This window comes from Amphibalanus amphitrite, unplaced genomic scaffold (assembly GCF_019059575.1).
Source record: "Amphibalanus amphitrite isolate SeventyFive unplaced genomic scaffold, NRLGWU_Aamphi_draft 001144F_arrow, whole genome shotgun sequence".
Lineage (NCBI taxonomy): Eukaryota > Metazoa > Arthropoda > Thecostraca > Balanomorpha > Balanidae > Amphibalanus > Amphibalanus amphitrite.
This window is the reverse complement of record NW_024882638.1, coordinates 60574-87094: the sequence shown is the minus strand read 5'-3', so window position 1 is coordinate 87094 and position 26521 is coordinate 60574. Positions and strand designations below refer to the sequence as shown.

The 26521-nt window shown below is 53.5% G+C and overlaps 1 protein-coding gene across 1 annotated transcript; it reads left to right on the top strand.

Moving 5' to 3' along the window:
• The first annotated feature begins 537 nt into the window (after window positions 1–537).
• LOC122370554 (papilin-like) lies at window positions 538–26287 on the top strand. The gene is made up of 42 exons (XM_043346233.1): window positions 538–546; window positions 685–863; window positions 1400–1460; window positions 3372–3454; window positions 3766–3916; window positions 4064–4441; window positions 4779–4911; window positions 5228–5354; window positions 5553–5772; window positions 6229–6408; window positions 6739–6912; window positions 7586–7777; window positions 8023–8167; window positions 8387–8469; window positions 8860–10102; window positions 10349–10518; window positions 10769–10968; window positions 13288–13434; window positions 13684–13889; window positions 14166–14390; window positions 14638–14817; window positions 15090–15266; window positions 15556–15732; window positions 16028–16204; window positions 16588–16761; window positions 17015–17221; window positions 17622–17795; window positions 18091–18426; window positions 18924–19109; window positions 19370–19493; window positions 19813–19898; window positions 20103–20248; window positions 20578–20740; window positions 20961–21064; window positions 21311–21430; window positions 21753–21912; window positions 22261–22388; window positions 22644–22794; window positions 23232–23744; window positions 24276–24431; window positions 24746–24856; window positions 25364–26287. The coding sequence occupies exons 1-42, from the start codon at window positions 538–540 to the stop codon at window positions 25555–25557; spliced, it is 8250 nt and encodes a 2749-aa protein (XP_043202168.1). The 3' UTR covers window positions 25558–26287.
• The last annotated feature ends 234 nt before the right edge of the window (window positions 26288–26521 follow it).

The following is a 26521-nucleotide window of genomic DNA, read 5'->3' as shown; positions in this document are numbered from 1 at the left end:
ATGCAGCTGCCCGTCTATATGGCGCTGTATTTGCGATTCATTGATCACGCTATTGGGAATGGAAACTGTTATATAATGCTCTCCGGACGTGGTGTGCGCGGTGTGGACGTTATCTGAACAGGCCGAGAGAAGAACGTCCGGCTGAGCAGGGTGTAACGCATGGAACCTTTATGACGACGATGTGCGATCACAGGGTGGGAGGAACTTTGAACTTCCTTATTTAAACATTCGACCAATACCTACACGCTGCATTGTATACTGAATGCCGCAGTACGGCTGTTCAGTGTAATTTCTGTGCATATGTATTCTTTTTCTCGCTGATCTGTGCGGCGCTGTTTCTGACACGGCCGGTGTCCTGTTTGTTTACCAGGTGGCTGCTGTTGCTGGTGATATTAGTCACAGAACTTCAGCAGAGCACCGTGCTGGCCAGGAGAAAGGTGAGCTGACTGATAAGTCGGACGCTTGCGCCAACATAGTTTCACATAATTAGGTACACTCCAAAAACACAACTAGACTGAACTGAACCAAACTAAACTAATGCGTTTTGCTCACCTCTGACGTGTACTTGTTGCATTTTCTATAAATATTACTTTCAGCTCCTGTTTTTTTTTTTGTGGTCCGATTTCATCTCTGCGTCCGCGGCTAGTTCTCACTGACACCTCGGTGTCCTTTGTTCTCTCACAGCACCGGATACGTCATGCGCACCACCGGCGTCCTAAGCGGCAGCACGGCGGTAGCCAGGTGTACTCGTATGTGCTGGAGCGGGACGCCGGCCCGTGGGGACTCTGGGGCACCCAATCGCCCTGCTCGCGATCCTGTGGCGGCGGAGTGGCCTTCCAGACCCGCCGCTGCACGGACGAGAGGTGAGCTTTTCGGCAACGCTGGAAACGAGAGGTGAGCAATTTCGACACCCCGACCTGTGTTTAAACAATCAACGAGAGGTAAGCGCTTGAAGTGGACCAATCAATATTTTATGTTAGATCGAAATGTCAGCTTTCTGTCTTTCACTGTTCCACTACTAATGAAACGAAAAGTGAGCCCCCTCTCTCTCTCTCTCTCTCTCTCTCTCTCTCTCTCTCTCTCTCTCTCTCTCTCTCTCTCTCTCTCTCTCTCTCTCTCTCTCTCTCTCTTTCTCTCTTTCTCTCTTTCTCTCTTTCTCTCTTTCTCTCTTTCTTTCTCTCTCTCTCTCTCTCTCTCTCTCTCTCTCTCTCTCTCTCTCTCTCTCTCTCTCTCTCTCTCTCTCTCTCTCACTCCCACTCTCTATCCCTTCTTCCCCCTATGAGGGAAAGGAAAGAGATAAGATGAACAGGACGTGTATTGTGCTTCTGCGTGTTGGCTGGGCTAGCTCCAGTGTTAGACCATGCCTGTTTTCTGACCTGTCTCGATCTGCTGTTCTCAGGCCCGACGGAACGTCGTCCTGTCAGGGTCCGAACAAGCAGTACCTTTCGTGTAATGTGCAGGTGAGTTTTCCGCTCCACACTTGAACAATCATGTATTATGACACAGGTCTTTTGAGGTCAAGTTGGCTCAATGCAATGATGTCATAAAAGATGTTGCTCATTTGGAGGCAATTGGTCTTCGGTGATCACAGCTGAGCTAGAAATAAAATCGTTAGTTGCGGAAATGGCCAGACTCGGCTTCGGGTTCTCATAATCATGTTATTTCAAGATGAGCTTGCATCTACTTTGTAAACGGTTATAGATGCATACATTCAGATTACTTAATTTAACGTAAGTGGCTAAGGCAACAAAAACAATAAAACCATCGGAGACTGCAATATCCCATAAGGCCCTAGCACCAACAATGCCTTGGTCCTCCTGACCTGTACCGACTGCAAGCACGGTCATGGATGCCTACTAAGTGCAAGTAACGGTTATACGCAGCGGCGTGCGTCGGGCCTGATGAAAAACTACCTACCCCACATGCCGACCAGTGTGGGGAGGGGCAGTGGGGAGGGGTGACCTTTGCCCGGCCCCATGCGGTAGGCGCCGGCCCGACGCGGTCGTAACTTGAAACCAACGACTTGGAGAAGCGGGAAAACGGTCCGGAACTTTATCGCCGTTTGTTTTTGTTGTTTGTTTTCATCCACGGATCCGTCACAATGGTGTACAGTGAATTGTATTAATCCATCAAAGAATAATAATTTCTTCACCATGAACATAAATCGTGAACACAGAACAGTAGGGGAAGTTGGGGCAATGCCGGAATTGGGGCAAAGCCGAAATTCGAGATATTTCGAAAACCGTAAGACATGGATGCCACCTGTCAGTGATGCTCTGAAGCTTAAGTGACTACAATTATCGCATGTTTGTTACGAGTCGTCATTCGGAATACTTCGGCTGTGAGGGCGCCAAGAGCGTTTTCAAGGTACGCGTTCCTTGTACTACATGCGCCTTTGAAGCTGCATTTCTTACTCATTATGCTACCGTTTGTCTGGCTAATTCGGTCAAGTAATCTTCAGCATGTCTTTGCATAAGTGTGCTGCCTATTTAAAATTTATACGGCACGTTGAAAAGTTATGGGCCTGCAAATGAAAGTATGGCTGGATGGGGTAATGCCGAAAACGTGCAATTACGCACGTTAAAGCACGCTACGTGGACTTTACTGCTGTAGAATAGCAACGCGAATTTTAGTTACACAAATTACACTTTCAACCGACACAACGGCCTGTTACCTATAAGGAATTATTTACCTGGCATTTTCTTATTATATCACACAATTATAACTTCCAATGTGCACCAAGCGTCCTCAAGCTCTTAAAACGCGCGTCAGCTTTGATAAATTCTGGATAAAGTTTGAGATAAAGTGGCAAAACATCAATATCGGCATTCCCCGTAGATCATTTCTCCCATTTTCGGCTTTCCCCGCAGTCCGGGGCAACGCCGAAAAAGTCACTTCTTTGATATTTTTTGTTTGTGCGCTTAACGATATGCGAATTCATCAAATGCGCCTGGTATGTTTGAAAGGCAAAAGACTGGCCTCTCGAATGACGCCAACAAGAATAGCTTATGTTGTCTACCTTGCGTGCTACGGGCGTCAGAAAAAAGTATTCGGCGTTCCCCCAACTTCCCCTATGACACGACTTCTGTCTGTGCTTCAGTGACTTCATCATTTTACCGAATTGTCTCTGAGCGTTCCTTATCTTATTCACTTGATTGTATTGAATTTGTTTTTTATTAGTGTTTAAACCGCATATTTTGTGTTTAATTGAAGCTTTTTTGTAAGTTTTATTTTGCATATTGCGGTTAAACGGTTACTCTATCGGAATGCATGCGTCATGCGCAGCACACAGTGCGTTGTACGCTGCGTGTGCCATGCATTATGTAGTGTGTCGGGCACCGGCGTGAGCTCGCGTCCGCCGCCTGTTTCAGCCGTGTCCGGAGGGCACCGGTGACCTGCGCGCCGAACAGTGCGCGGAGTTCGACAGACTGCCGTTCGAGGGGCGGTTCTACAGGTGGGTCACGGTTCAATGTGTTCATGGCACTGAATTACTGGCCGGCTCGCTGTTACTGGGTGTGATACAAGTGCTACTGACAGTGGCATACATTCTGTCTGTCATCTGGGTACCGTGTCCGAAGGTCTCGAACCATTGACGCTTGTTCTGTTCTTTAGCTAGGTACTGCACCCGTACGTTGCCTGAGTGACGCCCCAGTGACATGTTTTGTTCCTTAGCTGGGTGCCGTACCTGAAGGCGCTGAACCAGTGACGTTACCTCTGTTCGTCAGCTGTATATCCGTCACCCGTGACGTGTGTTTTGTTCATCAGCTGGGTGCCGTACCTGAAGGCGCCCAACCAGTGCGAGCTGAACTGTCAGCCCCGCGGGGAGCGCTTCTACTACCGACACAAGAGGAAGGTGATCGACGGAACCAGCTGCGGACCCGAGGGACTCGACGTCTGCGTCGATGGACAGTGTATGGTGAGTGAGCTGCCGCCACACCGGTTTGTCAATGGAGCAGTTTTCCATTTTCCAGCTAGTTTCTGCCGCTGTCACGATAAACGCCTAACCAGTGCCTCCGGCTGCCCACTGACCTCTGTCTCTCTGTCTCTCTGTCTCCGTCGGCAGCAAGTGGGCTGCGACCGGATGCTGGGCTCCACAGTGAAGGAGGACAAGTGCCGCGTCTGCGGCGGCGACGGCAGCGACTGCTACACCGCCGAGGGCCTGTTCGACGCCGAAAACCTGCAGGCCGGCTACAACGACATCCTGCTGATCCCCCAGGGTGCCACCAACATCCTCATCGAGGAGATCCGAGCCACCAACAACTACCTGGCCATCCGCAACCTCACCGGACACTACTACCTCAACGGAAACTGGCGCATCGACTACCCGGACACGCTCGAGTTCGCCGGCAGCAAGTTCCATTATGAGAGGAAGCCGCTCGGCTTCTTTGCGCCCGAGAGTGTGCGGGCGCTGGGACCAACGACAGAGGCTCTCTACGTGGTGGTAAGCAGTGAACACCATCCTCTGCCCCACTGTTGGCTGCTTCGTGTTTTTGTGCATGCCCACGCGTGCATCATGAAAAGCATTAATTGCATAGGTGAAGAAAATAAATACCAACACAGTTTCAAGTGAGTTTAAAAGAGCGCTCAATTTTTTTCAGCATGGATTTAGGATAAAATTACATAACGCTGCCTTTGGCTGCATTTACCTTCCAACACTATGGTGTCCGTCACGTCAGCCCTGAACGGCTATGTTCGTCATTCACTGACAATTGACACCATCTAACATGTATTTCACATTGTTCTGCCTCATCACTGACACTGCTCGTTCTTTCCACCAGCTGCTGTACCAGGAGAAGAACGAGGGCATTCAGTACGAGTACAGCGTACCCCGCTCAGTGGCCGACGCCGGCAGCTCCGAGTACTCGTGGGTTCCCTCCGGATGGTCCGACTGCTCGCAACAGTGCGGAGGAGGTATGGGCTACTTTTTCATAGTACGACATAGTTCTCACTTCTTGGCTTTAGTTGATTGGTTGGCCAGATGAGCGACAAGCCTTCGTACATGTTTGTATTTAAAGAATTTTGGTTGGAAGTGTCAGCTGGAGACTAGTTGAAGTGTTATTGTCGAGGAGAAATGTGATTGATTCAAACCTAAGGCGCCTAAAGTGTCTATTTATGCGAGTTTTAGAGATCTATTTTAGTGCAGACCTTTATGTTCTGAGTTCTGACGGTGCCTGGGAGATCCTCCCTCTAACAAGACTGCCATCGTGACGTGTGTGGTCGGCGACAGGCACCCGCAGTCGTCAGCTGAGCTGCATCAGAAGCGAGGACCGAGTGGAGGTATCGTCCGACCTCTGCGACGTGCTGGTCAAACCGGCGGAGTCCGAGGTCTGCAACGAACAGCCCTGTCAGGCCAGGTCAGTCAGCGCTGGTGATACGGCAGTATACCATACTTAGTTTGGTGTTTTATTCCTACAGGCTACATTTATTTGTATATTTTTAATTCAGGTCTACCAATCCGGGGTGGGGAGAGGGAGGGTCTTGTGTCATATCACACGCTATTTCTAGTATTAATCCTACTTTCGGAAGATGATAAATCTCTATCCTGCCCGCAGCTGGAAGGTGGGCAACTGGTCCGAGTGTTCGGCCGGCTGCGGCCAGGGTGGTGTACGCTACCGAACCGTCACCTGCGAACAGAAGGTCAGCGGAGACGTCCAGGCCGTGGTGGACGACCAGATGTGTGCGCGCACGGCCGGCGCGCGACCGGCGCACATGGAGGAGTGCAACACGGACCCGACAGACTGCCCCAGCTACCACGTGGGCGACTGGTCACCGGTGAGTGTTCCTGATTTAGACAGAGCCAGAGACAGAGACAGAGACAGACACAGACGCAGACACAGACACAGACACTGACAGACACGGACCCGACCGACTGCCCCAGCTACCACGTGGGCGACTGGCCACCGGTGAGTGTTCCTGATGTAGGCAGAGACACACACAGACACACAGATCGACACGGACCCGACCGACTGCCCCAGCTACCACGTGGGCGACTGGCCACCGGTGAGTGAGATCCAACACAGACCCATACCTGGACTGAACTGATACGACCCGACCCGACCCTGTTAGTGTGATTATTGTGTTAGCACTGGCGACTATGCCCTGACGTGCCTCATCCGTCCTGCTAGTGTGACTGTATTGTGGTGCCATCTCCCTTATTATAAGCAGTACGATCTGACGCTTGTTACTGTGCGTCAGTGTGTTCTGACTCGTGTCTTCTCTACGCTCCAGTGTGACCGGTTGTGCGGTGACGGTGAGAAGACGCGCCAGGTGCTCTGTCACCGGGTGACCAGCACGCAGACCGTGCTGCTGGAGCCCTCCGAGTGCGAGGAGGCCATGCCGAACGCCACCGAGCCGTGCTTCCTGCGCCCGTGCGAGGGAGTCGACTGGGTCACCTCCGACTGGAGCGGGGTGCGTACAAGTTTAGCTCTCGTCACTACTGGGGATACTGACATTGTATAATAATGGCACTCAGGAATACTGGCGCACCATGGTTCCCTTTTTGTCGATTGTGGTCCTTCCTGTTAGCCCATAATTGCCGCGATGCTTGCGCCATCAAACAGAAACCAGCAACCATTAATTATAGCTGTTTTGATAGCAGTATATACGGTATAAAAAAGCTAGGATCGCAATGTTAATGGGAATTATATGCCGACCGACCTTTGCACGTTCATTGCTGGCGATTTGCTTATTTCCGAAATCCGCTCAATTCACGTATATGTTCTGTCCGATCTCCGACAGTGCGAGGGCAAGTGCGGCCTGCAGACAGAGACCCGCAGCGTTCAGTGTGTCAACATGGAGGGCCAGGCGTACGACGACGAGTACTGTCAGCAGAGCCGGCGGCCGGGCACGCGCCAGGATTGTCTGTCCTCCGTGCCGTGCGCGTACAGCTGGTACACCACGCAGTGGAGCGAGGTCAGTCCTGTTTTACTTCGAGTTCTCTCGATTTTCTTCGATGTTGAGCTAATGTAGCTCGTTTCCTCTGATGCACCCTCTCTCCCTCTCCCTCTCCCTCCCTCCCTCCTCCCTCCCTCCCTCCCTCCCTCCCTCCCTCCCTCTCTCTCTCTCTCTCTCTCTTTCTCTCTCTCTCTCTCTCTCTCTCTCTCTCTCTCTCTCTCTCTCTCTCTCTCTCTCTGTCTCTGTCTCTGTCTCTCTCTGTCTCTGTCTCTGTCTCTCTGTCTCTCTGTCTCTCTGTCTCTCTGTCTCTCTGTCTCTCTCTCTCTCTCTCTCTCTCTCTCTCTCTCTCTCTCTCTCTCTCTCTCTCTCTCTCTCTCTCTCTCTCTCTCTCTCTCTCTCTCTCTCTCTCTCTGTCTCTCTCTGTCTCTCTCTGTCTCTCTCTCTGTCTCTCTCTCTGTCTCTCTCTCTCTGTCTCTCTGTCTCTCTCTCTCTCTCTCTCTCTCTCTCTCTCTCTCTCTCTCTCTCTCTCTCTCTCTCTCTCTCTCTCTCTCTCTCTCTCTCTCTCTCTCTCTGTCTCTCTCTCTCTGTCTCACCTCTCACTTGCTTTCTATGGTGATCCATCCATAATGTTTCATCCCGTTTCATTCGGTGTTCTCTCTCGATGACCCGGCTCTCCCTCCTGTGTCTGCAGTGCTCGGCGACCTGCGGGTCTGGTCTGCAGACCCGGCGGGTGTTCTGCGCCTCCGTCAACGATGAGGGGATGATCGTGCCCACGGAGGATGAGCACTGCGACCCGGAGCGAAAATACGACGGCGAGAGGGAGTGCGAGGCAGAGAGCGAGACCTCGTGCGCAGCCAGCTGGATGGCGGGACCCTGGGGGCCGGTGAGAGCAAAGCTGCTGATAAGACAGACAAGGGAGGTCCCGATTAAATCGGCTTAATTTTTCCTATACGCTAAGCGAACATGCTGGGCTCTAGCACTCTCACCTTTTTCTGACACTACAGTTAAGTGCACATAAATATGTGCATATGTGTAAGTGCATATGTGTAGTCGCTTGGACACTGCGTGTAAATAATTTGTATAGTATGACACCGAATGTCAATAACCTGTTGTCCCTGTGATCTCCAGTGCTCTGCCTCGTGTGAGGGCGGCACCCAGTCGCGCGAGGTGTTCTGTACTGACGGACAGAACCGCGTGGACATCGCGCTCTGCGGAGACGAGACCATTCCTAGCGCCCTCCAGGAGTGCAACCAGATGGAGTGCGCGGCCGCAGGTCAGTTCACACTTACCACAACTCCACTGACACGAAACAGTTCAGGAACAGTCATTACGACCATTTCTTATGCATTGAAAAAATGATTACATAAGGCGATTTATGGCAGCGCCGTAAGTGAGCATTCCTGTAAAAGTGCGGCTGGTTTTGACCAGTTTTGACCTTCTTTGAACCATGAACGACACAGGTCCTAATGCCGCTGCCTGCCGTGTTTTACAGAGGAGATAAAGAAGCTGACTCTCATCGCCTCCCTGGCGTTCGACCCGTCTGCTCTGGACGAGGAGTGCGCCGAAGAAGACCAGGTGGGCCGAACAATAGTTTCTAGAGAACTGCCATTTTGCGACAGCTCAGGTCATATCGCTAGCAACTTACCTTAGACCGGCCGGTGGGCATGTGCTTTGCGGCACAACATATGTTCAGGCGCTCACAACTAGTGACATCTATCGGAGGAGTATGGCATGCGCAAAAAAAACTTTTAGTTGCAACTTACAAATAACGCGGGCCGTGCCAGTGCCTTTTCCGACAGCAAACAGACCGTGGGAGTTTTATGTTCCTCTCTCCAAATTGGCTGGCTGCCCATGTAACAGCAAATAGATGGCACAAAAATGCGCCCGTTCTCAACAGTTTATGCTGATTGATAAACGGTGGCTAAACGGGAATGTGATATTAACGGCCAGTCTTGTCTGTTTCAGGCGCTGTTCTCTGGTGGAGGTTCCGGCGCCGATTTGGATGACGGGCTCAACGTTGACTTCTTGGACCTGCTGGCTCGCGCTCGGGAAGAAGAGGCGGCCAAGGACTCAGTGGATGACTCTGGGCTGAGCGGAGCTTCCGGCGAGGACTCGAGCTCCTCCGAGGAGGACTCGAGCTCCTCCGAGGAATCCATGTCGTCTGAGGAGTCCGGATCAGAGGAGGAGTCGGGCATGCCGGACCTAGGCGACGATGACGGCGAAGATATGTCCGGAGAAATGGCAGCCGATATGTCTGGCGAAATGTCGGCCGATATGTCGGGCGAGATGTCCGGAGAAATGTCGGCCGATATGTCCGGAGAAATGTCCGGCGAATCTGTTACCACAGATCCTCCCAAGGAGGTACTGGAAGGTCTGGAGTCCATCGAGCGCTTCAAGCGTCAGATATCCATCAATCCATCTGCTCTAGACGACGTGACTTTGGACAGCTCGGTGGAGTCATCGGGAGATATGTCCGGAGAAATGTCTGGTGATATGTCCGGAGATGAAGATATGTCCGGGGAAATGTCTGGAGAAAGCTCCGGACTTGAGCCTTCCGATATATCTGGAGACATTTCTGGGGAAATGTCTGGTGACATGCCTGAGCTTAGCGACGAGATGCCGATGGAGTCTGACGGCGATGTGACATCTGGCGACATTTCGGCTGATGTCTCCGGCGACATGTCTGGAGAGGCTTCCGGAGATATGTCAACCGAGGACATGATTGAGGACTCTGGCTCCGGAGAGGAAATGTCCTCAGAGAAGGCGTCTGGTGAGTTCATCGACATGATCAGCGGAGAGGCTGTTGAAGACGACGCCGTCAGCGGAGACGCCAGCGGAGAACTCAGCGGAGAACCCAGCGGAGACGCGATGGATGACGAGATCAGCGGCGAGGACATGATGAAGACTGGAGATGTCAGCGGGGAGATGAGCGGAGAAGTCAGCGGAGATATTAGCGGAGAACAACTGCTACCGGGAGAGCTCAGCGGAGACGATTCGACCGAAGAGTCCGGAATGGAGAGCGGAGAATCCGGCGAGGAATCAGGCGAGGAGTCCGGAGAGGAGAGCGAGGAGTCTGGGGAGGAGATGGAGTCTGGAAGCGGAGAAATCGACGAGCTGATGCCGGCCAGTGGAGAGGAGGAGGATCAGCTGATGCCGGACGGCTCCGCTGAGGGCTCCGGCGACATCTCCGGCTCCGGGGACGAGGAAGGTAAGTATCGCCGGTGCAGCCAGGGCATGCAGCTGACAAATAAGGTCTGGTTGAAATATATGTCTATGTGCAAAACGCTTCAATAAAATTGTTTGCCTTTATTTCATCAAATACGTGCGTTTCCTGTTTGCGCTTTGCATGCATATAATGAGTCGGTAAAGTACGATGTATTCTTATTGTGTGCGGTTCAGTGTATTACTTTTTATTTACTTACGAATCATTGGCAATGTTCCACGGTGTCCACAGACGAGCTGATGCCTCGTTTCGGAGGCGACACGGATAAGGAGACTGCTGATGAGAAGAAGGACCGGTGCCGACCGCGCCCGGTGCGGATCCTGTGCGAGGCCGCGGAGTTCGGCTGCTGCCCCGACGGTCTGACGGTGGCCGCCGGACCCTTCCACCGTGATTGTCCGGAGGTAAGTTACGCAGAGCTAAATTGTCCACGGGTCAACGTCACACGCGGGGCCACTGCATTTTATCGTACAAAGCCTCACAGCCCGGCTCACTGACTTGGCGGAGCAAAGAAAAACAAATTGTTGAAACCGTATCACCTCTCCGCCCGTCTTGACACAAATCAGTCGTTGCAATGCGGCCATACCTTGTGTCGGCTCGACAGTGTGTCAGCATTTCCGTAGCGTTTTCTCTCACCGCCAATCCCTTCGCCAGGTGACCAGCTGCCAGAAGACCAAGTTCGGCTGTTGTCCGGACCGCGTCACGCCGGCCGGCTCCGAGGACATGTCCGACTGTCCGCCGGCGGCCGACTGCACTAAGTCGCTGTTCGGCTGCTGTCCGGACAACTTCACCGAGATGGAGGACGCCGAGGGCAGCAGCTGCCCCAACGTCACCCGCGAGTGCGAGGTTTCCAGGTGAGATGTGTGTGGTAATGCAGAGACTAGGCCCGCTGTGCCATAGAGATCTTATATACATGTATATAAGATCTCTATGCGCTGTGCCGCCTACCGTACTCCTATCAGGTGCCGTCTGTTATAGACGCAGATGCGCTGTCACTGCACTAAACACGAAGAACAATTAGTCGAGCTCATTGAACAGACTATAGTCTGTTTTTCGTATCTTCTACCTTCACTCAAAGACGGTAAACTCTCTAATCACGTGCTCCAGCGAACATCTTATTAAATCAACACCGCTGCAAAGTCAATTTTTATCTCGAACGCAAGATCGAACGTCTGTCCCCTTGGCCTATCTCGTTAATCAAAATGCAATTGTTCTTTGTCAAGTGAAATGCATTTGCATAAAAACGTGTCATCATATTTTCATTCTGGCAAAATTATCCCTTTCTAATTTCATTATGTTTTCAAACAACAGAAGGGCAATGGTTCGATAAGGTCTCAGACAAGACAAAATGATCTTAACGTTTTCTTTCAATGTTTCAAAGCAAAAGAAATGTGGGTTAGGTGACTGAAATAAGGCGGTGAAGAAGGAGCACAACCAACGAATATCGCCAGAATAACGAACTTACTTCCTTGGATACCAGAAAGAAAAGTGTTGAAGGCGCGGAGAAACATCGACGGTGGTGGCACAGTTCAACTCCGTCATGCTTTCAGCGCAATATAATACGAAAAATGCATACGTGGGTGTTATTGTTGTTATTACCTGCATTTGTGTATCATAATATAAGCCCTAAGGCGTTGGTGATTGCCAGCGGTCAAAAAGTCATGTCAGATGATAAAGATCACCAGCAGCTTTCGACAATAGCTAATAGCTGCTAGAACTAAAAATGTTTCGACGGCGCTGTAGTTCAATCGGTTGAACAATGTTTGGTCAGATTTGTGCAAACATGTTGAGCTCGGGAGTTTTTTAAATTTATGACCTTCAGTGGCCTTCACTATTGACCTCAGCAAAATGCGGCATATACTATATACGTATACCTACTGCTGAAAGTAATTGTTGAAAGTTATCGATTCTTGCCCGCGTCTTCGCATCTTTCTTACTTTTCGGGATGATCGCGTGAGGCCAAATCTGCCTGGGGACCCCCAAGCGGGCGTGGGCTAAGACAATTTTGTTATTCGTCGGTGTAAAAGTTATCGCAACGTAAATAAAGCAAAACATAAATTAAGCATTTGAAAAAAAAAAATATGGCAGAACATATAACACATTTAGTTTCTTTTACCCAATGAAAAGGAAGTGCAAGCTTTAAACTATTCTTTAAATGTTCTTAGCAAGAGCACTTCGCACAATGCAAGTACCTATGAACAGCAAAACGTCCTTGTGTATAGGTCGGTAGTCAGTACCAATAAACCGTGGTAACGATAATACAAGCGATACTCTAGCTTAAAGGTTTCTTTTCCGATTTTATCTGCGCAGCGAAGGCGAACTCCAACACGAGCAACAAACTCCTGCAATGAGTGGTGGGCAATGCGGTCAAGATTTGAAAACTATACCCTAAAAACGTGCTGGAGGGGCAAAACATCTTTGAGTGAAGGTAGAAGATACGAAAAACAGACTATAGCAGAACGCTCAGCCCGGTATATCCCTCACTGAGAGAAAAATTTACTCTGGGCTCTCGGAATTCTCTGAAACTCCCGCCTCATAAATCTTCGAAACTCCCTCAAATGTCGGCAAGCCCAGCGTAGTGTAGAGTATTTCCAAAGAGTTTTCCGGTAGAGTTGCCGATTCGGCTGCGTCCAGGGCCCTGTTCATGAACCCCGGCGGTCGCTGCGGCCGCTGCGGTCGCTGCGGCCAGCCGGGTTGTTACGTCACAAAAAGGGGCGGGGCTCATGTAGTATGACGAATGTATGACGTCATCTTGCTGCGGCCGCTGCGATCTCTGCGGCCGCAATCCAGCGACCGCCGAGCCTCAAGAAAACTAATTGCACTGAACTTGGCGCACTGAAGTCAAATAGGCGCAGGTCGTGTTGTCATGGAGACGATTTTGTAAACAAATTATCTACCGGTGTGCTTCAGTTGTAAACAATTGTCGGAAACTATTTCGGCAGCAGACGCTGTTCATGGAACGCTGCTGCGGCCGAGTGAGTGATGACGTTTCAAAAATGGGCGGAGCTTAGAGCCTGCGGCCGGCCGCAGCGGCCGCAGACTTCATGAACAGGGCCCAGGGAGTGTATCCGTAGAGTTCACCGCTCGTGTAACGCGCGGAGTGCACTGAAGAAATTATTGCTTTATTCCTCTCACCCTTCCCCTGTGACTTGATTCTCCGCTGTGCGCCGCAGGTTTGGGTGCTGCACGGACTCGGACGAGGCAGCCGAGGGGCCATTCGACAGGGGTTGTCCGGACAAGGTGCAGCCCACGGAGGAGCCGCCGACCGACGACGACTCGAAGATGGACGAGGAGGCTCCGATGAACTGCACTGATACAGAGTGAGTGAGGCTCCTGTCAGTTTCCAGATGGAAGGGGGCACCGTCCGAGAGGAACTCAGCGCTTGGTTCGCTGACGAACAGTTTTAATCCGTGTTTGGCTCGCCGTGATCCCGTTTCTGACTGCCTGTGCTGCCATGTTTGACTGTGCTGTCGCATCATGTTCCCGCGCTGTCCTTTGAGTTCTAGTGCTGCCAGTCCAAAGCTCATTTACTGTTTTGTCTGAGCGCCCCCCGCCCGACTTCGCCCCAGGTTCGGCTGCTGCGCCGACGGCGTGACGGCGGCCACGGGTCCCGATCAGGAGGGCTGCCCGGCCGCCTGTCTCAGCTCAGAGTTCGGCTGCTGCGACAACGGCTATTTCCCTGCCCACGGTCCGAACGGCGAGGGCTGCTGCCTCAACACGCTGTTCGGCTGCTGTCCGGATAACATCTCACCGGCTCGCGGACCCGGCCTCGAAGGTGAGCTGGTCAGAGGGCGAACAAGTAGGGCAAGTGGGCGAGATGGCTTACTGCTCGAGTAGTCAGGTGGCTTGTAGTCGAGGCTTCTTGGTGAAAGGGCATTGGAGGAAAAGGGCTAATAAAGTGAGCAGATGGGAATCCAGACTTGAAATATGAGTCAGCGAGGTGAACATCGTTTGTTGACGACGCGTATTGGATTCTGCCTTCTGGTGCTTGGTAGTATTGTAACGGCTATATGTGGCATTACCACTCCACCTGACCGTGTACCTGTCGCAGGCTGCGGGTGCGAGTACTCTGCGTTCGGCTGCTGTCCCGATAACCGGACTCTGGCCCGCGGTCCGGAGCTGGAGGGCTGCGGCTGTCAGTACACCGAGCACGGCTGCTGTCCCGACCAGTACACGCCGGCCGCCGGGCCCGACCAGTTCGGCTGCGGCTGCCACACGTTCCCCTACGGCTGCTGCCCCGACGGCGAGACGGTGGCGCAGGGACCCAACCAGGAGGGTAAGAGAGATGGCCGGGACCACCAGAGGTAACAGGGACCCGAGCAGGAGGGTAAGAGAGACAGCAGGAATACAGCTGGGCGGGCAAGAAAGTCACAGCAAGGACCCACTCAGTAGGTTAAGCGAACACGCTGCTTGTCTCGTTGGAATGTGCTAAAAAGAAAACACCATTGGTGGGAAGCCGATGCCGTTTCCGACCTCTCTGCACCCGTGTTTCGTCGACCTGTACTAACCCTGTGCTGTGACAGAGTGCGGCTGCGACTACGCCGAGTTTGGCTGCTGCCCGGACCGTCGCACACCGGCCGCTGGTCCCAATTACCAGGGCTGCGGCTGTGAGACCTACCCGTACGGCTGCTGCCCCGATGGTGTCACTGAGGCGGCCGGCGCCGACTTCGAGGGATGCGACGACAAGCCGCTTAAGCCGGCAGGTGAGACGGTGGTGCATGGCGGGCTATATGACCTGCTGCCCATTATTGGTTCGAATGATATTTTTGTTAGCTACGTCGTCGTCTTTTAGCATTTGATTTCAGGAGAATTAGTTTCAGCACAAGCACACATCTAATTATGCCCGGTGCAGCTCGTCTTAATTATTCGAAACTGTGGCATTGCCAGGCCCAATCTGGTAGCTGGGGACAGTGCGGAGTGCCAAATGCTCGATATAATGTGATGTAACCTAAACTGACCTGACCTGACCGTGCAGAGATCTGCGGCATGCCCAAGGAGCGCGGCTCGTGCCGCAACTTCACCGTGCGCTGGTTCTTCGATATGGAGTACGGCGGCTGCTCACGCTTCTGGTACGGCGGCTGCGACGGTAACGACAACAGCTTCGAGACCCAGGAGAGCTGCAAGGCGCTCTGCGTCGAGCCAGAGGGCATGGGTGAGTACTGAGTGTAGCGGCGGGGTTAGGAGGAAGGAGAGCCAGACGGGTCGCTGATGGACGGGTTAGGCTAGCTGTGGGTTCCAGCACTGTTTGTGAAGTCCCACTAACCATTTGTTTCTCAGTTATATGACGTTCAATGTATGGATTGTCTATTCCTACAAGTTCCACTGGTCTGAACAAAAATCTTTCGTGTGAATGTGCTTGTACACCGGCACACTGATTTTAAGGTGTGTTTGTCATTTGAAGAAATTATAACTTGGCCAACGGCTGTGTGTTTTCGCAACAGAGGCCTGCCAGCTGCCGGTGGTGAAGGGAGCCTGTGACGGCTACTACCCGTCTTGGTACTACAACCGCGAGCGCAGCCGCTGTGAGCCGTTCGTCTATGGCGGCTGCCTCGGCAACGGCAACCGCTTCGCCACGGTGGAGGAGTGTCAGGAGACCTGCGTCATCCCAGAAACATTGGGCAAGTGTCAGCAAACCTGTGTCATCCCAGGCACACTGGATAAGTGTCCTCGGACCTATATATGTCATCCCCGACACATTGGGTGAGTGTTAAGTGTTCAGACATGTGTGTCCTCTGCGACACACTGGGTGTTACCGACTACCGAGCATGTGTTATTATTCGTCTAAAAAAGACTGTTTAGTTGTCGACCGGTTAGTGTCGTGAAAGTGGCGAAGCTGCGCATTTTCTGTGCGCCGCAACAGACTCATGTAAGATATAGTCTGATGGGGTTCGGCTTCCTTTTGCTCTCCAACAGACCCCTGCGAGCAAGAGGTGATGCCTGGCCCGTGCGCCGGAAACAACCAGCGCTGGTTCTTCGACAAAGAATCCTCCACATGCAAGGAGTTCAACTACGGCGGCTGCAAGGCCAACGAGAACAATTTCCTCACCAAGGAGGAGTGCACGCACCGCTGCGCGCGGCCCGGCCGCAAAGGTACGCAGCGCAGTCGCACAATCACTTCAGGGTTGATGGTCGGGCAGTGGCCGATTTTTAACTCGGGCTGACGTTGTCAGTGTGTGCCTTTCTAATAATGTCAGTGGTGCGGGCAGCCACACGCTGACGACAGCGTGCCCAAACACACACGCAAGGCAACAAAGTGTTTGTGTGACTCAGCACTCTATACTGTTTCGGCTTTTCTACGTCAGTTTTTACTTTTGATGACGTCGCTTTGCCTCTACGCAGACTCATGTCTGCATTATTGGGTGACTGTCTTTATACGTACTAAGCGTGGTTACGTCTGTGCGCCTGTGCATTGTCTGTTCTCTCTACGTTTGTGTACTGTCTCATGTCTGCATGATACGTCTGCGCTTCCCCAGCCATCTGCTCTCTGCCTCGCGCCGAGGGCTCCTGCGGCGAGTCACTGCCGCGCTGGTACTTTGACTATCAGGAGAGCCGGTGCTCTCCGTTCTACTATACCGGCTGTGAGGGCAACCTCAACCAGTTCGAGAGTGAAGAGGAGTGTGAAGAGTCCTGTCCTTCGCACGTGTACGGTGAGTGGCACGTCTGTCTGCCGCGCGTGTACAGTGAGTGGAGAGTCCTGCCACTCACAGCTCGTGTGTACGGCAAGGAGTCTAACACGGTAACGGTGAGCTGCAGGAATACTTTCCGTGGTACGTGTTTGTAAGCGTCATATTTAGTTATATGACAGTGTATTGAACAGCTATAACAGTCACAGATAAACGAGCTCGAGTTTTCCAGGTGAAATGGCGTTCTGTGCGTAACAGTACTGTCTGTGTGTTGCAGCGGCCGAGGCCTGCACGGACCCCCAGGACCCTGGCCCGTGCGCCAACTACACGATCCGCTACTCATACGACCTGCAGGAGGGGCGCTGCCGGCCCTTCTACTATGGCGGCTGCGATGGCAATCGCAACAACTTCCGCTCCGACGCAGAGTGTCGCGAAAAGTGCGAATCCCGCAAAGTTGAGACGGAGCCGACGCAGTTCGAGATTGGTAAGTATGTACTCGCCGTAAGTACCGGCGAGCTGAAACAGGACGTGGGTGTTAGATAGGTGCATGTCGTTAATTGTGTGCCGTGATCTTGGTATCCGTGCGGCATTTTTCTGAATTACTTCGTGACCTTTGGCTCACTGCGTTAAATGATGCTCTTTCGAGTAAGCCGCTACCTCACCTGGTAGGGTGCGCCGCGTTTCATTACTTGGTGAAGCTGGATGCAGATGGTGTGCCGTACCGCGCCTTGTGACGTCGTATAACGCCGGACAACGACGTTCTGTGGCACTTGATGACGTTCTATAGGTTTGTTTGACACTTTATGACGCCATGTGACCCTAAGATTGCTGCAGAGTCGTTGTGACACTCTGTGACGTTTCCCGTTTCTGTATGTTTCCCGCAGAGTCGTGTTTCCTGCCCGGCGACGCGGGCACATCGTGCAGTGACGCCGCCGCTCTCTGGTACTACGACTCGCGGATCGGCGTCTGCACTCAGTTCATGTACGGCGGCTGTGGAGGCAACCCGAACCGGTTCAGGACGCGAGACGAGTGTCGGCAGCGCTGTGGCGCGGCGCAGGGTGAGCTTCCCTTCCCCTAAATCGCCACGAACAATGTTATATCACTGCACAAATTGAGACTTCAACCAAGGGATGATTCGCAACCTATCCTGTGGTCGGTACTAGGTATATCTTATCTCGAACTTGCTGGTTATTCTTAAGAGTTTTCCAAACCACTGACTTCAGTGTTCTCCATTTCTTCCCGACAGATGTGTGCTCCCCGCCGCGTGTGGTCGGACCATGTTCCGGTGTTACGCTGTTGTTACGCCGTTGTTACACTGTTCTCACGGCAGTGCTCTCCGTTATCTGTCCACAGACGTGTGCTCCCTGCCGCGAGTGGTCGGCCCGTGCTCCGGCTCTCTACGCCAGTACTACTTCGACATCCAGATGGGCCGCTGTCTCGAGTTCGACTACGGAGGCTGCCAGGGCAACGACAACAAGTTCAACAGCTTGAGGGAGTGTGCGGAGCGGTGCGGCGGCCCGGCAGAGGAGGCTCCGCGCCAGCCGGAGTGGCGCCCGGAGCCGGAACCTGAGCGTGAGCCGGAGCCGGAGCCGGAGCCTGAGCGGGAGCCGGAGCCGGAGCCGGAGTGGGAGAAGGACGAGAGGCCGACAGAGGAACGGATGCCCGATGAGACGCCTCGTCCAGAGGAAGGTGGGTTCGCGGTGACGAGGGGCGAGCATGGGGGCTGCTGGACGACTCAGTAACATTATTAGTAGCGTAGTGCTTACTAACAGCAGCTGGTATTCATTCAGTAGGTGCTCAGGAGGGGTGCTCATTGTCAATGCGCGATGTAGTGGGCTAGATGGGAAAGCTTGGGTTGCATCAAATGCGTTATCAACTAGCGCACCAGTTCCATGCAGATTGTAAGGGCCTTCGTTCGTTCTCCAAGACAGTAGCTTTCGATCGTAGTTGTAACTAGTTTGCACGCAACTAAGGGTAATGATGGTCTGGCCATTATGCCATTGGGAACTGCATCTAATTGCACTATAGGGTAGTGTAGTAAGTAGTTTCAGTAGTATCCAGGCGTAAGCCACCTGTAGTTCGTTGACAGTGCACGGTAGTCTGTGGGTGCTCCGGTTGTACCCCGGACGGTCTTATCCCGGCCGAGTGTGGGGCAGTACTCGGCTAACACAGACCGGCATGGACAGGTCTGCCGGAGGTCTGCAGCCAGCCGTACAACCCCGGCCCGTGCCGCGTGCCCAGCGTGGTGTGGTTCTACAGTGCCGACCTGGGAATCTGTCGCCAGTTTACCTACGGCGGATGCCGCGGCAATGATAACAAGTTTGTCAGCCAGGAACAGTGCAAACGGACCTGTGGAGAGTTCCGCAGCCAGGGTAGGTCTGGTAAAGTTACCAGGATAAATGTGGTACAGCTACCAGGGCTGGCGTGGTACCGATGGACGGGCGCCGATTCCTGGTGGCTGTCTTTGCTTGAATGATCGTTACCTGTTTTTACTCAGTCGACCGTTTGAATTGTCTGTCTAGTACCTGGGACTGCTATGGTATACGTATGTGAAAATCACGATATGTGAACTCAAACTTTAGACAGTTCACCGTGCGAGCCTTTTGTCTCACACATCTCGCCTCTGCCACAGACGCGTGCGGCGTGCCTCCCTCGGGCGGCGACTGCGGCGGCAGTGAGACCAAGTGGTACTTTGACTACCGGGACTCCACCTGTAGGCCGTTCGAGTACACGGGATGCGGCGGTAATGCCAACAGGTGAGGACTCTGTGTGATGCTGCCATAGTGGGAGTCGATAACGGAGCCTCGAGCTGTGTAGAACACTACCCATCCTATTGAGGCTAGGAACTGCCATCGCTGAGAGCCCACGCATGAGTCTGAAGTCTCTCGGCTACATCCTTGATCGTGGGGTGGTTTGCGTTGGGTAGCACCGGCTGAAGTCTGCTTGGAGTCGGTGCGTGGAAATACCATCCTTTTCTGCGTTTTACGAGTCAACATTAGAAGTTCGTGCCTCATTTTTTATTCGGAATATTAGAACGAGACTTATGACTGGCGAACGTCTGTCTCTCACCTGTAGGTTCGCCACGGAGGACGAGTGTCAGACGCTCTGCGTGCAGGGCACCGAGCCGGCAGTGCCCGATCTAGAAGAGGAGAAAAACGCAGGTAAGACGATCTTCTACGCCGGCCCGTGCATCTGTTTTGTGTGTTTGTTAGTGCGACTTTTATGCCTGCTTACGTCTCCATATGCAATATATATTTCGTGTTTCCCTCCTTCCACGACCCATGTCTTCCTATGTCACCCTCTGCATTCTGTAGCTCCCCCTCTCCCAGAGTCGCCCTCTACACCACATCTTGTTATGCCCGCAGGCGAAGAAGTCGACACAGAACCACCGGTACCAGAGGTCACCCAGACCCCGCAGCCGCGGCGACGTCCCACCACCACGACAGCACGTTCGACGCCAGCGGCAGACGTCGACTGCTCCGAGTTCACTGCACAGTGTGACACAATGCGGGTCAGTGGTAGTTTCGTCGGCACAGAGGCTGATAAAGGACCGGTCGGCTGTCGGATGCGCTATACAAGGCACCGGCAGGAGAAACTGAGAATGATCGGATTTCACACATGACTGACAATAGGATGATAGTGTATTTTTAGATATTTAAATCCGGTTTCAAGGCCGTTCCGGGATTTAAATGCAAGCTTTCTACGGCTGCAAGCTAGCTTTACGGTGTTCAAGATTTCTTTAATTGCATTACGGATCAGATTTACATATGTAACTCATTGATGATTGTATCGGTGTATTTATAACAATGTTTTTCTGATGTTTCTGTATTTTACCCGCAGTGTCCGTTCGGCCTGGAACGTCGCGTCGATGACAACGGCTGCGAGCGCTGCTACTGCTACAACCCGTGCACGGACGTGAGCTGCGGCGGCGAGCAGCGCTGCGCCATCTCGTACGGACGGGACGAGGAGGGCGGTCTGATCGTCAGCGCCGTCTGCCGCTTCAGTGAGTGACGGGCGGGCCAGGGTTTGAACAGACACAGGACGAGCGGATCGATAGTGAAAAGAGCACGGATAGCGGTGAAGGAACAACGTTAGTGCGGGACTGCAAGGGAGCGGGATTGAAGACTGATGTGGACCAATTAAATCACGAGAAACACGTTTGGGATCATGACGAGGGCGATAGAAACTGGAAAATGATCACATGTTTATTGTGTTTCCCTCAGGCAACAAGAGCGGCGAGTGCTCAGCGCCCATTGTGGAAGGGGAGTGCCCAGGCGATACCAGGGACGGCTGCCGCGACGATGCTGACTGCCGAAACAACCTCAAGGTGAGAACGAAGCGCTTAATATTTTTCTTTTTGCAACGGTGTCGGGGTAGGTATCGCTCCTCCTTCCCGCCGCTGCAGCAAACACGGTATAGACCTTCGTTGTTGCGCCGCAGATTCAGTCGTTACCAGATGCCACCGAACAATAGTCATCGGGAGCTCGCTGCCGATAGCGCTGTCTTTTCTCGACTGAGCGTTTTGCCGTGAGAGGTCCTGTGTGCTCTGACGCTGTCTGTGCTTTGGCCACAGTGCTGTAACGACGGCTGCACTATGCGCTGTCTGCCTCCGGACGGTGAGGAGGAAAGGCTTGTTCAGGAGACGAAGGTGACGCCGTTGACCACCACGCCGGCGCCGGTTACCGAACAGGAGGTGAGTTCGGCACCCATCACCAATCACCACTGTCTGGTGCCGTAACAAGGCGAGCACCACCACACCACCGTCCACCTGCTGATGTTAACCTGCACATGTAACCAAATTAGATAAGCTGTCAGATGGCCGGTCACTGGTGGTGTCATCTGACTGTCCATCCATGACTGACATGTTCTCTCGGTGACTGATCTGATGCTTGTTCACCCGTTTCCCAGCGTTCGCCAGATGGCTGATGATCCTGCTGCTCGTGGGATAAGTGACCCGTCCCCTGCAGTGACAGTGGCTGACCAGATGATTGACCCTGTCCCTCGGTGTTCCCCAGATGACTGACTTGTTCACGGAAGCCACCGTTCTGTCGACGGAGCGCCAGTATGAGGCCGAGTCGACGGCGCCGACCAGCCGACCGGACCCGTACACTACTCCGTCTGACCGGTGGCCCGTGTACCCTCCGAGCCCACGACCGCCTACACCAGCTCGGTCAGGTCAGTGCCGCACACCCCGGCTCGATCAGGTCCACAAATGCCGCCCAGCTGATCAGGTCAGTCCGCGACTTCACACCCCGGCACGATCAGGGCAGCGTGGACCTCCCAGCCCAGCCAGACACTTCGGACAATATGCTTAATCATTTAACAAGTATCAACACCAAAATACCACCAAACCACAAAATACCAATAACACAAAATACTTGTCTGGTATACGTTGCTTACAGTATGAAGGTAACTATTTGAGTTATGTGAGTTCAGTGACTGGTCATCTGACCGTAGATACTCCTGCTCGAACAGTGCATGTAGTATCTGACTAATGTGCTTGCTCTGCTTTACCAACCACAGAGGTACCGGCCCGTATTATTGAGCACGAACCAGAGGCGGAGGCCAACGAGGGAGAGCTGGCCGTGCTGAAATGTGCCGCCGAGGGTGACCCGCAGCCGCAGGTGGTCTGGACTTACGACAACCGACAGGTGGGTTCTCTCCGTATTTATTGAAGTAACCAACCGCCTTCAACGAAAGTGTTTAGAAAGGTGTACAAATGCTGAGGCCTAGGATGACAGGTGGAAACAGCAACGCCATGTAGGACTTCCTTGTTTAGTGAGGAAATTAAATAAAACTACAGATATATCCGCAACCTGTGACTCTCGGCTCAATGACCTCAATGAGCTGAATGACCCGTCCAATGAGTACTGACTCGTGACCGATGACCTGTGACTGGTCTCCAGGTTGACACGAGCCGCGGCCGGTACCGTCTGGAGCGGAACGGTACGCTGGTCATTGTCGGCGTCCGTCGGGACGACGGCGGAGAGTACCGGTGTAGGGCCGACAACCGGCTGGCGGCGCCCGACACTCGTACCGTCACCCTGACCGTACTCGGTGAGACAGTCCTCTGCTCGGCTCTTCGGTGCTTTCATACGACTCTTAACGAGATGTGCATTGTGCATATTGCATTCCACTTCTTGTAACTATCTGCATGCAAGCCTGTTGGTAGTAGAATAACACATGTTCCGTTTTTCGATGCTTCGATGCTTTCGATGCTTTGGGGTTTCAGTTTGTGCACTTTGCCTGTAATGTATGTAAATAGTACACAGTCACTAATCAACTAATACTCTCAACAACTAACAATGTCAACTGCATCCCTGTATTATACTAACATGGAGTAGCGGTAGCCCATGCTATCTATGGGTACCACCGGTGCCCTGTGACATAGTCTCACTAACCCCTCCCGTCGTCCGGCGGCGCCAGGCCCGGTGCCCCGTCAGGCGGCCCGTGTCCTAGTCTGACTAACCCCTACCGTCGTCCGGCGGCGCCAGGCCCGGTGCCCCGTCAGGCGGCCGTGCTCCGTCCCTCCGCCGACGAACAGCCGGTGGTGGAGCTCGGCGGTCCGGCGGTGATCCGCTGCTACGCCTACGGCTGGCCGCGGCCGTCCGTCACCTGGTGGCGCGACCAGCGCATGCTGCCACTCTCTTCGGAGAGAGTAGAGCAGAGCTCGGACCAGACGCTGGTGCTGCGGCTGGTGCGACTCCAGGACCTGGGGACGTATACCTGCCAGGCGTACAACGGCCAGGGCCGCGCCGTCTCGTGGAGCACCCAGCTGCGCGCCTACGGACCCGTCTTCTCTAGCGAGAGCGAGGAGGACCGGCCGTTCCTGCAGTTCCTGGTCACACGCCCGCAGCAGCCGACGGCCTCGACGCGCGCGCCGCCGCCGCCGCAGCCCACCACCTTCCCGGCGCGTCGGCCCGGCGAGCAGCCCTACTACCCCGACTACGTGACCCGGCCGACCCGGCCTCCGACCCCGAGCGTCACCAGTCCCACCGTGCAGAGGGGTGAGTCCGGGGGCAGTTAGCAGCCCCTCACTGTGCAGAGGGGTGAGTCCGGGGGCAGTTAGCAGCCCCTCGCTGTGTAGAGGGGTCATTCAGGGGGCAGATAAATCCCCTGTGCTGAGGGGTGTGTCAGGGGATGATAAATTTAAAATACATCCCCTGTGCAGAGGGGTTGGTTCACGGGTTAGTTATCGTGTACTAAGGTAATTTCATCGAAGACAAACATCCTGGTTGTAAGTTTGACTCTGATAGTAGGTTAACCGCATGGTCTTCGAAACTAACTTACTAACCAACTAGCATGTTCACTAACGTGTATGTTACCAATGACCCAATAACTCTTCCGACTTGGTGGGTCGCTGCTCAAAGCATCCCCGTAAAAAAACTTTTTCCACGACTCTATCAGAGAGCATCGGCAAAAGCCAATCTAACAGACGTCTGTCTGTCTGTCTCGATGGTACGGTGTCCCTTGCCTGTCTGGTCCCGTCTGGCGATGAGTCTTTCTGATGACGCTGATGACGCCTTCTGTGACCCCAGTGGCGGTGCGGGCCTCCATCAACATGACGGAGACCATGTTCACCCCGGGTGTGGACATTCGGATCCCGTGTGAGACGTCGGGGTACCCGACTCCGCGGGTCACCTGGTACAAGGACAGCGTGCCGCTGCAGCCCGACGAAAGACGACGGCTCCAAGGTAAGAACCGGAGCGGGGCAGTGAGAGTGCGGGGGAATATAGGGGTCTTTGGTGGCAGGTAGTGTGAGACCGGGCTAAATTACAGGGTTAAGATCTCACCGGGTCACGGGATGTAGAGTCAGACAAGGATTGAAAATGTGGAGGGTAAGATGAGGTCAGAGAACTGTGAATGTAAACATCATATGATGGAGGTCACAAGAAAAGAATAATGAAGAGGTCTGAAGAATGAAGGGTGACATGTTTGTTACGGACGTCGGGCCACAACCGTCAATATCCTCCGGGACCGTGTCTGACGGCTCTGACTGCCCCCGCAGGTGACGAGCTGCTAGTGCTGCGCGCCGAGCCGGCCGATTCCGGATCATACCGGTGTGAGGTGGAGAACGTGTTCAGCGCCGCCGAGAGCACAGTCACCATCACCGTCCAGGGTAAGTGATCGTTGGCGTTGCTCTTTACTGCATGGTGAAGTCGAACGGCCGTATAATCGAAAACGTGATTTTAATTTCCACTGACATAGATAACATGAATCGTTTTATCTAGGTTAATGAAAATTAATATGTACATATTCAATTGCACGATCTTTCGAATGTTATTAAGATTCCCGAGATGGGGAGGACGGATCTCAAGCCCCCACAACAGTAATCCAAATCGTAAATCTCCGGCTCTCGGCTTCCAGCGGAAAAGTATCGAGCTCGCTCACTAGATGGCAGCAGTAGTGAGCGCCTGAAGTTATGCTGTCCCGCAATACACGTGCGGGAAAATAACGCCATCCGTGAAGTCAACGCTTGTGGTGGACCACTGGATTATCGTCTCATTGGATAGACAATATCGATGTAGCATTTCTTCTACGGAATTATCATATATTGCGACTTTTCTGCGCATGACTCGAGCCGCGACACCGCTGACGAAGTTGATGACCCGTTTGCCGTCCGCAGGAGTTTACATCCACCCCAACTGCACGGACAACCCGTTCTTCGCCAACTGCGAGCTGATCGTGAACGCCCGCTACTGCGCCAACCAGTACTACGCCCGTTTCTGCTGTCGGTCATGCACGCTGGCGGGCCAGCTGTCTCCCACCGGCCGCCATCTCCAAGGCTATACGCCGGCCGACGGCCGCCTCAGGCGCTGACCGACACCTGGCGGTCGCGGCGTCAACTAGAGATTACATCACCGGCCGCCAGGGGCGCCCGCCTGCAGTCGGGCCGAGCGGCGTGTGGTGAGCTGTGTGCTGGGAACTGGGGGGCGGCGGGCCTGCTGGCCGCTCCTCGCTGTGCGGGCCGCCCGCTGAGCCCGCTCCACTGCCAGAGTGCTGAGTTGTTGACTGTGTGAAGTGCTTCCCTCTGCTTGTGGCCGGGCGCGCTGGCCGAGGGGCGGCGCCCGCCGGCCGCCCTGCCAGCAGTCAGCTGACGGGAAACGGGGCGCGGATTTTATGGAGGTCACCTGACCGATCCTGTGGTTTTAGATGGGTCAGCTGGGTAGGACACGTGACCCGGTCTCGGTCAGGTCAGTTCGAGGCGTTCGTGTTCTTATTACTGCCACATCGGTATTACAAAGTGCCAAACAATTTTTACACTGTTATGCTTTAGAAGAGGCTTCTCGCCGTAGTTGAGCGTATGTGTGCGTCAGTTTGACTGTTGACTGCTCGAACCGAGCTGCGGTGCGGCGTTTGTTGACGGCTGGGCGATACTGTGCCTGTCGGTAAGACGCACTAACTCACTGTAATGTAGCGTGCCTTCTGTACATGAGGCGCCTCGGGTGGGGCCGACCTCGGGCGGGCGGGGAGGGGGCCGCCGACTAGAGCGCCCTGTCCGTCGTTCGCCGATCTGTACATATAATACACCGTCAAAGAGCGCCGACCAGCCGTGTGTGTGCCTGGCGAACGCGGGAGAGCGACACTCAAAACATAGTTTAAAGTCGAGAGGTGAGACTGATATTCATAACTTTTAAAGCACTGAAAGCTGTAAATAAGCTAGCACTCGAAGACATAGAACAAATATACCACAAGCTTCGCTTAACTCTTGAAATGAGGAGACCGTTTAGTGCGTCATGATGGCTGATTGAGGGCTCGTTGGATTGTTCAGACTTCAGATCCT